Below are 11921 nucleotides of genomic sequence, written 5' to 3' on the forward strand. Positions count from 1 at the left end.
CTAAAATTGATGAAAAGAAATGAATAAAAGAAAAGGAGGGAAGGAGAAAACCCCACTCTATTAATTTATCAAAGGAATGGAGCTGGAGACAGAGATCTCAGTCAAGACCAGAATAATGAATTCTTACCTTCACAAAACCAGGTCATTTCATTTTCTGTTTAAAAATGCAGGAACTTTGAAACCCTAGTTTCAATTATCCAAGACTGAACAAAAGCTATTGATCTCTGGGTAGACTGTTACAAGATCTTCTCTAAAATAATAATATATGTCATCTCCAAATTTCTAAAGTTTGTTTTTCATTTTATAAAAAAAAATTAAGATGATTTTCCTGATAGTGGATAAGCCATGAACACACCCAGAACACTTAGAATAATGCAAGATTCATGAGATACAATGCTAATGTAGGGGTACACAATGAGATAAAATGCCAGATGTAGGGCCCTGTCGGTCCATTTGAAAGTGTTACATACCAGCTAATGCTGGAGTGTGGAAGAGAGGGAAAAAGGGAAGAAGGAAGGAGGGTAAGAAGGAGGGAAGGTGAGGGGAAAACAGAGGGAGGGAAGAAGGAGGGCCGTAAGAAGGGAGAGAGGGAAAGATGAAAGGATGGAAAAAAGGAAGAAGGGAGGGAGGGGAAAGGAATGAGAAAGAAGGACAAGAGAATGAGGAATGACAGAAGAGTGAGGGGACGATTGAAGGAGAAATTCAACTTCTGTTTTCGTCTAGTAAGTGGGGTTTGTCTATGGGTTTATCAAACTGCATATGGTCAATTCAGCTTTTTTAATCCCACACAAAACCACACCAGCCTGATTATTTATGATTATTCTAGGCCTGATACATGATAAGCAAAGTCTTTACTACATTTAAACCTTAAGAATTTTCCAAATTGTTCCTTGTAGTCTGTATATTTTTCATTCATCTGGTCACATTCCTTAAACATATGGCAAATAAGCAAGAATTCTAAGTAAAATTACTCTGTGTCAATTAAAGATAGATGGACATTTTCTATTGAGTCTTCTGATCCACAAAAATTGTTTATTCAGTCTCTGTTTATCTATATCATGTAAAAAATTTTATGTTTGTACTGTGTGTGTGTGTGTGTGTGTGTGTGTGTGTGTGTACCAAAGATAATTTAGTGTCTTCCTTGATATAACTCCACCATCCATTTTGAGAGAGGCTCTCTCACTGAACTAGACTGGCTGGCCCATGAGCTCCAGGGATCCGTCTGCTGTTCCGTCCTTGCTATAACACTGACATTACAGTCACAAGCCACTGTGATGGATGGCAGCAGGATGGCTGTCCATCCATCCTTAATTGACAGAGTAATTTTACTCAGAATTCTTGTTTATTTTCCATTTGTTTATGGAATGTGACCAGATGAATGAAAAATATACAAAATACAAGGAGCAACATTCTGGGCTCAGAGATTTTCATGCTTACATGGAAAGCACTTTACTGACTGAGTCATTTCTTCGTATCTCATTTTCCTCTTTACTGAAGATATATGTGTCTCCTAGTAAATATTGTACACCATTGGAATTAGTTTCACACACACACACACACACACACACACACACACACTCACACTACAACCTTCATTTACCCTAAGTTAGCTCATTAATTTTCATTCTAAACCTATGTTACATAATAAATCTCTATAATTATTGTCCATGATTGTTCCTTCTCATATAAGTTTGAAAGACATTGAATATTCCTCTAAAGAATGTTTTCACAGCTATGGGAGAAGGCCAGTTCAGGCACCCTCTCCACTGCTGCCCTAGGACCTCGCTGAGGACATCCTTTGGACACCTGGGAACCCCTCTAGGGCCACACTGATAAATATCTTGCATATCACCATAGAACCTCCATCTGGGGATGGAGATAGAGACAGAGACCCACATTGGAGCACTGGACTGAGCTCCCAAGGTCCAAATGAGGAGCAGAAGGAAAGAGAACATGAGCAAGGAAGGCAGGACCGCCAGGGGTGCGTCCACCCATTGAGATGGTGTGACTGATCTAATGGGAGCTCACCAAGGCCATCTGGACTGGAACTGGATGAGCATGTGATCAAACCGGACTCTCTGAATGTGGCTGACAATGGGGGCTGACTGAGAAGTCAATGATAATGGCACTCAGTTTTGATCCTGTTTTTGTACTAGTTTTTGGGGAACCTAGTCTGTTTGGATGCATACCTTCCTAGACCTGGATGGAGGGGGGAGGGCCTTGGTCTTCCCACAGAGCAGGATAACCTAACTTCTTTTAGGACCAGACAGGGAGGGGGAGGGGGAGGGAGAGGGAAATGAGAGGAGGTGAGGAGGTGGCAATTTTTAATAAATAAATAAATTTTTTTTAAAAAAGAAAGAAAAAGAATGTTTTCACGGTAGCAATATATCTTTTCATGTAGACTTTTTCAAACCATAATTTTCACTGTTTTCCCTAATATTACTTATTTGACCTGTGAGTTAGGAATATATTACTTTTCATAATAGAAGACTTTTATTGAACTTTGTCATTGATTTCTAGTTCAATTATATTATGATGATATTCTTTTTACAGCTCAACAGACCACCAATTGTACCATTTTCTCCAAACTCATGAAATAATTCATTCCACAGTTTAGGTATGATACTCCATACACATTTATTAGTTCTGGCTAATACTTATAACTTAAATCTTGTATGTCGTTAGTAATGCTCTTTTTTGCTTGAATTACCACTCAATGATGTTATTAAGACATATTTATCTGTTACTTTTTGTAGGCCTATTATTATTTCCTCTCTTGTTTTAATACCATATATGCTTAAGTACTTAATTTCTAGAAAGACTTTTGAAAGTAAGGTGAGTTTTGACTATCATTAATCTATGCTAATTTGAATATCTTAACTATGATAATTCCTCCATTTTTATTGTTTTAAAAATTCAGAATCTTTGTGGTCTAGATAATTTATTCTGCATGGCTACTCAATTTACTTTTATCTTCAGTTTGTGATGTATTTTTAGATTACCTTTTGGCATTTTTTTCCTGTATTATTTTACTTCTTTTCCATATCTTTTCTTTCTCACTTTTTCTTCATACCACATGGTCTGATAATCATTCATTTGATCTGTATTTTCAGTCTCATTATAAATTTGAAGGTGTATAATATAAGGGTCTAAATCTGCTCACTATATAGTGCTTTAGAATTTTATAAGTTGTTAACAACAATTTATATACAGCACTCTTACTTGACTTTCAAGAAAATAATTCATCATTAACATTTGTGTATATTTTTTTAGCATGGCTCCACATTCTAAAAAAGGTGTACAACATTCCAGAGTTCTTTATTTTTTTTAACAGTCTGTATACTTTATTGGTTTTTTTTGTTTCCAGTTTATTTATTTTTTATTAAAAATTGCCATCTCCTCCCCCCCTCCTTCCCCTTCCCTCCCCTCCCCTCCACCCATATCCCCACTCCCTCCCTCTCCAGGCCAAAGAGCCATCAGGGTTCTCTACACTATGTTGCGGACTCTCTGAAAGTGGCTGATGGTGGAGGCTGACCGAGAAGCCAAGGACAATGGCGATGGGCTTGGTCTCTACGACATGGACAGGCTCTGTGTGAGCCTTGTCAGTTTGGTTGCTCACCTTCCTGGTCCTGGAGGGAGTTGGGAGGACCTTGGACTCAGAGTTCTTTATTTTTATAAAATTTTACAACAAAAATTGTCAAAGAGGCTAACTGATATTGTTACATGTAAGAATTTACCCTAGAAACCATTTAAAATTTTGGTTAGAGCTGTATAAAGTTAGAAACCATAGATTGGGGGGAAATGCGGACATTTCATGCACATAGGTGAGTTATGTCAATGAATCAGACACCAGAAACTGGTGATGATTTTAGACAATGATAGTCTTAACTGGAAAAGCTTTACAGTTTGTCATGATTTCTACTTTTTGTATACACCGCCTATGGCTGGTTCTACACTATTACAGGGAAATGATTTTGTTTATCTGGGATTATGCAGCTAGCTTTTCGTGATCTGGTAGTAGGTGAAAGAATTTCCTAGACATTCTAGAAGCATTTAAGGATCTGTAAACATTTTGTGCTCTTGTTTTAGACTCTTTGATTGAAGATGTGAGGTTGCATGTTTTATGAGATATATCATCCTAGATTCACAAGAAGGCTGCATGAAGAATATGGGTCCTGAAATCTGGCAGAACTGCACTAAACTGATATCAGAGTGCCTTTGTGTTGATATAGAAGCTTTGAGATTGTCTGATACTGAATACTGAGCAAACATATATTAGCTAATCATCATCATCATCATATACAGAAAATAACTCCTTTTTTTCCCCAGGATAGATAGACGGTTACTGAAATGCCATACAATTATGACACTATCTGACTTTAAATATTATACTGTGAAGATATTTTTACTAGTAAATGAAAAATATGCTGGTTTAATATATACTGATTTATTTCTGTAGATGGCATGACTTCCATTAATAATTTACTAGACTAGTCAATGAAATCTCTACATAAACACTTACCTGGAACTATGAATTCTATTTCTTCTGATACTGCAGTTCCTAGTCTATTAGATGCAAAACAGCGGTATTTCCCTTGAAAGTGAGAGATGTGTCCCTCATTTGGGATCTTGAATGTGCCTGAATTGTTAGATACAATTATCCGAGGATCAGAAAGATCAAAATGCTTGTCATCCTTAGTCCATGAAAATCTAGAAGATAATGAAAATTTACCCTAAGTATTGGTGACATTTCTTATTTCTAAAAAGTTTTAATAAATAATGTACAAGTGATAAAACCAAGAGAATTTATGAGTTTTAAATATATATAATAAATCTTAACAGTATATAAAGACAAATCCAATAAATCTTATAAGTAAGGAAAATACAGTGAAAAGCAAGAAAGGAGAGTGAAGGTAGTTTTATTCTCTTTTAAATTGAAGGCATTTAAAAATATTTCTCTCTCTATATATATATATTATAGCACATGAAGTAAAGACAAGTATAGAATGTGCTTCTCTGAATATATGTTTATGTGAAGAAACACACAAACTCACATACAAATTCCATTAATACCCTTTATCTGGCATTTTTAAGTGTTTGACACATTTGAATCTGTCTTAAATATATAATTTTTCCACTTAAAAACTGTCAGTTTTAAAATAATATTAAAAGTGATTTTATGATGATATATCATATTTTTGTCACGGGTTATTTAATTTTTAACACATTTCAATGCTTTTCTTCTTATAAGTACTACAGTCGTAAGAAACTCTATAGATCGATCCTTTGATAAATTTATTTCCCGTTATTTCTATAGGGAAATTCTTTATAAATAATGACAATAGATTTATAGGGGAAAAGTCATTATAGTTTTAGAAAAATATTCCAGAATTGAATTTGAGGAAAAAATAGTTATGTTCTAATCACACATGAATAGTTGTATGAATATTAAGTAAACATGCCTGTGAGACATACATAAACATATTTGAATTTATAACTGATGCATTTATCTAATTATTCATAATGATAAAAAATAAGGAGTCAAATACCAGGGTAAGAACCTGAAAGATCAGCGAAGCCAACGAGCAGTCATAAGTGACTTCCTTCCTACCTCTCCTTTCCTCCATCCAAAAGGAATATGATCTCTCTAAGCCCTGCCTTACTACTTCTTCAGTCCTCCAAAACATCAGTGGTTAATAGGCTAGTGGCTAGCTCTGCCCTCTGATTCAAAAACAAACTTTATTGTCAAATACAATCAAAATATCTCACAACAGTTGACTTAACTACCATTTACTTAGAAATCTGGTGTTTCAGCCATATGTAGATTTGTATTCTAACTTTGATAGTCACATTAAACCAACATAAAATAAAATACTTTCACATATATGACATTCTATAAATAAAATAGTATGGTAAAATAAAATGTTTTCACGTATCTATGAGATCCATGACACCATAGATATGTGAAAGCGCTTTATTTTAATTTTATTATATTGTTATATTTATATAACATTTTGTTAAATTATTTTCTAATACACTTACTTTGGTTCTGGGTTTCCTTTAGCTTCACATTCAATTTGAAAATACTCATCAAAAGGAAAGGCAACTTGTACATGCGACTGCTTTATGATTGTTGGTACCTGTTGAACTGAATATCAAAACAATATACTTGAAGAATGAAGTTTTGGAAAACAGGACAAGATTAAGTAGCAGAACAACATGTGCTTTCTACATGAGCAGTGTGATGGATGATCTTCAGTGTCAACTTGGCTGTATTTAGAACTGCTCAGGAAACACATGATGGACTGCATCTATCTGGGTGTTTCCAAAAAGGTTTAAAGGAGAAGGGGAGAGCCATCCTGATCATGAAATGTGAACAGCACCATCCAATTGCCTGGAGATAGGGATATTAGAAAATGGGGTATTCACCTGAACACCATTCACCCCTTTTTTTCTTCTTGACTATGAGTATAAATTGACCAGCTACATCTGCCTCTCACCACCTTCCCTGACACAATGGAGTCCATCCCATCAAACCATGAACCAGAACAAATCTGTCCTCTCATAGGTACTTTTAAATTTACTTTCACAAATACTTTACCACAGTAATAAGAACAGTAATTAATATGCCAAGCAAAAGGCTATCCCAAGAATTTTACTTCTTTTTAACATATATTTATGTCTAAGAAAAATATTCCCCTGCCATCATTTTATATTGCATCATATATAACTTTCAATTAATGCCAGAAATACGGGACAATTTTTAAAACACAAGAAAAACATCATGTTATAACTTTAATATCTTTTTTTAAAATTATTGGCATCCCACTTATGTAGGCATGTGCACTGGATTTTATAAATTGCTATCATTTGGAAAGTTTTTCTGTAATGTTCACTGCTTCTATATAGATATTATAATTAACTAATTTAGCATCTTTCACCCTATTGTCATCTTGTGTCTTTTTTCATATTTCTTCTAGTATATATAGGGCATGTTTATTTTCCATCTCTCTTTCCAGTTAATATGTATTTCAATAGATGTACAGGGCATTATAGGGTTTTCCATTATTGAAGTATCAATAGATGATAAATTTTCAGATATAAATATAATGGAACTGACTCTGGGGATAAATGCCAAAATCATTTTACAAGCAATGTGTGATTAGTGTGGTACTGATGGTCTGAAATCATTGATTAATAGCTAATTAAGATCTGCCAAAAGTCCATACTTATTGCAAAAGGATTTTTTTCTTTCTTTGATTTCTATTTTTGTTGATAAATACTTTTCTACAATCTTCCTTGGGATTTGACATTACCCATCCATGAATTTATCTTTATTTCTCTTCCTCACTTGAATTGTCATTCCCCATTCTAAAATCAATTCAAAATAAGAGTACACAAAATTCATGGATGCTGAAGACAAGCACTTGGATTAAGTTTTGAAATAAACCAGAGATAATTATGTACATAATGTTATACTTTAAGTAAACACTCAGTCATTTTCAAATTGAGACATTCTTTAGTTTAATTCTGACAATTGTTAATTTATATTCTTAATTTATAAGGAATTACAAAGCAATAGGTAGCAAAAACTGACTCTGGCATGTGTGTTTTTGAGAAAGGTAATTTGCAGACAAGCAATTCAAAAGGAAAGGTACAGATAGGACCTTCAACCCCAGGACACTGGGCCAGGCCTTTACTTTTTCACCCTCTTTAAAATTACAAGGTACCCAAATGGTCTCTGTTTAACCAGATTATGAGTAACAATTTTAACTACATAGAAAGTTAAAACTGCATGTGTTTACTTAAATTTTAAAATTAATCGCATAATAGGTTACAATAAATAATATCATATGGAAATCACTAGATACCAGGAAAAGGGTTTCATTATTTTACAGGACTGCACTTCTGTCATTTCTAAAGATATGGCAGGACTCTCATGTTTACTTCTGCATTCTTTATGTTGCAATAGGCCAATGTGATTAAAAACATAAAAATTCAACCTTCCTATGAACATTCAAATAAAAGGAATGGGAAATTATAAATTCCAGTCAAACGATTTTGGTTATTGTTTTCTTCTTAAACATCTATTATAATGTGAATCTAAAACTTAACCAATATGCTTCTTCTTACTCTATTATGTTGTACAATTTTAGTGACTTTTTGACCTATGTATGATTTTTGGACCAGCACACAGTAGTCTTTAAAAAAAAAGTACGGGTTTGCTGAGTGATGTAGATCTGACGAATATTTGTGTTTTTTCTAACAGGCAATCAAATAATGTCACTAAACTCAGCATTGCCACTGATCTAATCAGGAATGTCACTGATGTTTGGAAGCTTTTGACCTCAGGCTTCTACAAGTCTAATTTTTAATTGAACACTCATAGTTGGTCATTGACAGTTATCATATTTATATTACCAGTTTATCTTGAAGTGTCAGGATGATTTCCTTCCTTTGAGGGAAAAATATCTGCCTGCAAACATCTGACCAGCCATAATTAGTCTGTCAGTCATACTTTCAAGTAAAAATAGTGTGTATTGAAGCAATGATATAATTTTTTAAAAAACCAGGAAATCCTTTCACTTTAATGCAGCAGAATTATTTTATATCTATTTTACAGTGTGTCCCAGTATTCTTTAGAGGTAGAGAATTAACAAAGTTAATATTGTTTTATGGAATTAACACTTTTAATCTTAAGACAAATGTTTCTGGTTTGGGGGTATATGAATATGAGTGTATAACCATGAGATACACCTTGCATGTTGGACAGCTCAGAACTCATGCCATTATTGGTGATAGGGAAAGGGAAGTTTTTCCACTATAGATTTCAAAGAATCAGTACAGATGACAATGAAGGTGAAAGGGGGTGGGAACTCGCACTGGGATATTATTTTCCAAACACTTGGATCTCACAGTCATCTAAATGTATCTCCGAGATCCGGAAGCATTCACAAACCATCATTTAAGCATCACCAGCCAGTTTAGACTTAAAAACCGAAAGCTCTTCTCGATTTTAAGATTGCACTTATTTTCTTTTTGCCTAACAAAAGTGGTAAACTACACTGTCGCCAGCTCAAATTCAGGCTTCATCCAGTGGATACTGATCACCACTTTAGTGTTTGCTAAACGCTTCTACATTGACAGTTGTCTCATTTCTGATTAATGCCCTTTAGGCAGAGTGGATATTGAGCTCCTTGTAAGTTCATCCTGTGTAAATTCTATTGCAGTTACTAATGGTAGAGGGAGGCACAGCAGCAGTCCCAAAGATACCCCCTAAGAACTTGAGAACAACTTGTTTATTACAACATTATTCTTTCTTAAATTTGCTAACGTTGTAAAGGCTTTGCAATAACTAATTATTCAGGGAATGGAGCTAATAACCTTTGGGTGTTTGTATGAATATATATTCCACATTACAAATCCTTTCCTCTATAATTAGACCAATTACAGAGACACCAGACTCGTTGACATTCAAATTGGATACCTGCCTTGGTTGCATTTGCTAGTGAGTACTCTAGAGTGCCAAAATAAATGGGCAATATTCAGTTGCTCTGAAAACATGCTATTAATATTTTATAACAATTGTCTGAGGACATTACAGCATGAACAATAAGTAACAGAGACTACCAGACTAATAACAAGTGACGTGAGCTAATACAAAATTTTGCATTCTTCATCATGGAACAACAAGCACAAAACAGGGAGCATGTATATGTTTGTTAGAGAATAAGGTCAGACATTTGAATCTAGAATACCACATGCACCCTTGCTGTTTTCAACTGAAAATTTAATGAGGCTGTAGAGATGGCTCAGCATTAAGAGCACTTGCTACCTGTCCAAGGGACCTAGGTTTGGTACAAAGAACACATAAGGTGTTGTACCATCATCTAATTCTAGCCCCACGGTATTTATTGCTGTCTTCAGACCTGTTTTGACACCTGGCATGCACCTGCAGGCCAAAACAAAAACAACAAAATAAAACAGAAAACCCACATAATTTCTTTTAATGAGAGAATCTACTAATTATGATGGTGTTTAAATTCTCAGTTGGTCACTGATGAATTTTGATGAACTTGTACAAGCTGCAAGATTTTAGCTTATTAGAAGAAATGTACACATGTATATAAACATTCATGCAGAACAGGGAATTAAACTTCCTTAACAGTTGAGAATACAGAAACAGAGGCTCAACCACCTGTTAAGAATAGAAGAGAGTAGATTCTCACCCGCGGAATCAAGACATCATTGGACTACCAGTACATTGTGTGGTGTATAACAGCTTCTTTAAAGCAATTCAGAGTGGCCATCAGAGGTGATTTTACAATACATCCCAAATGTTTTCTTGCTTTTTAGTCACACTGAGTCTAAGTACTTCAAAAGGAAATTTTACCTCACTACTAGTACTCTTAAAATATTCATTAAAAAATATTCATTAAATTATCTGAGGAAAAGATGATTTCTTTAGAATTCGCATGACCCATAACGCTATTTTTCAATGTTGAGATTCTAATAAACAAAGGACTCGTACTCTTCTACAGTATATACAGCAGACACGGAAGGGACTCTGGGAGAAATGCATGATAAACATATCTGAATCACATTTCAAGGCCTTTTCACAGCTAAAAACAGTCTCGATTGTTCACATCTCATCCTTTATAAACCATTACATAAAGTGTGCTTACAGTTGCATTACTTTCAAACTATTAATAATATAATTTGTGGAAAATGATGGATGATGACTACCAACCTCTTGCATGCAATTACCAAGATATTATAAATATATATTCATAAGCTCACTGATAGATGACTTAAAATAATTCACACTCTAGAATACACTAAATTGGAAGGCAGTATTAGGTAATACAATTTTGAACTCTAATATGACCTTTTGTTATTTTCATAAATCATTATTTCCATTTTTAAGTACAAATAGTTTGGGGGAAGATTATGAGGCTTCTGAGCTGGAGAAATGGCTTAGCAGTTAAGAGGCTGCACTGCTCTTGCAAAGGACCCAAGTTCATTTCCTAGGTCCAGTATCAGACCAGTTCCCCAGCTCTAGGAGGATCTGATGCCCTCCTCTGGCCTCCAAAGACACACTCACACACTTGCACATACCCACACCTGAACACACAAATAAATAATTGAAAACAAATAAAATGTTTTTTTTTAAAAAAATGAGGCTTATTCAGTTCTTTTTGTTATAGCTTTGATGTTAGTAATTTCTAAATCAAAATTCTCCTTAAAATAAGATATAAACTAAATATGTAAAAGAAAAGGTTTTTCATAATATTCCAGGTTATCCCACACATAGGACAAACCATAACTTTTCTGTCAGTTGTATTTTTTATAACAGACCAAGGTTACACAAAAAGCAAAACAACTAAGGTGAAAAGTTATGAGAGCAACTAAATATCATAACCCAAACCTGAAACTTATAGCCATGACTATTAATAACAGTTAAAAAATAAAATAGAATTTAATTTTTTTTAAATTGAACATCTATTCAATTAAAAAAATTCCATAGCAGGGATTGAACACAGTGCTTTTACCTGAGAGTGGTATTTCAGCTCTTGACAACTTTAACAGGAGGAAAAATAGACTCAGGATCAGTCCTCTTCCGTGTAACAGCATCTCCATCACTCTTCAGAAAAGAGGCAACACACAACGACTGAAAAACTCAATGATCTAGTACTTCCCGATCCCAACCAAGGAAAACGTTCAAAATCTGGAAAAGTCGGGATATCAGTTAATCTACTTTAAAATGTGAAGACAGCAAAATCAAATGTATTACCTAATTAACAAATTAACAAGCCAATGAACTTATTATCTAACAATACTGCAAAACACGAGCTCTTCTTCTTTATATTTGAAACAAGAGCTATTTATGTAATGTATGATATGTTGTAAACCATGAACCA

General features: G+C 34.3%; 1 protein-coding gene across 3 annotated transcripts in view; it reads right to left on the reverse strand.

The window, feature by feature from the left end:
- Positions 1-11644, reverse strand: part of Chl1 (cell adhesion molecule L1 like) — an 84872-nt gene extending 73228 nt beyond the window's left edge. For all 3 annotated transcript variants that reach the window (XM_038319834.1, XM_038319835.1, XM_038319833.1), the window contains exons 1-3: positions 11553-11644; positions 6043-6148; positions 4523-4710 (exon numbers count right to left, since the gene is read on the reverse strand). In XM_038319834.1, the coding sequence (XP_038175762.1) occupies positions 4523-4710; positions 6043-6148; positions 11553-11640 (382 nt within the window). In that variant the 5' untranslated portion in view covers positions 11641-11644. The remainder of the gene's footprint in view (positions 1-4522; positions 4711-6042; positions 6149-11552) is intronic.
- Positions 11645-11921: the final 277 nt, after the last annotated feature.

The sequence above is a fragment of the Arvicola amphibius genome, chromosome 2, assembly GCF_903992535.2.
Source record: "Arvicola amphibius chromosome 2, mArvAmp1.2, whole genome shotgun sequence".
NCBI classification, from domain to species: domain Eukaryota; kingdom Metazoa; phylum Chordata; class Mammalia; order Rodentia; family Cricetidae; genus Arvicola; species Arvicola amphibius.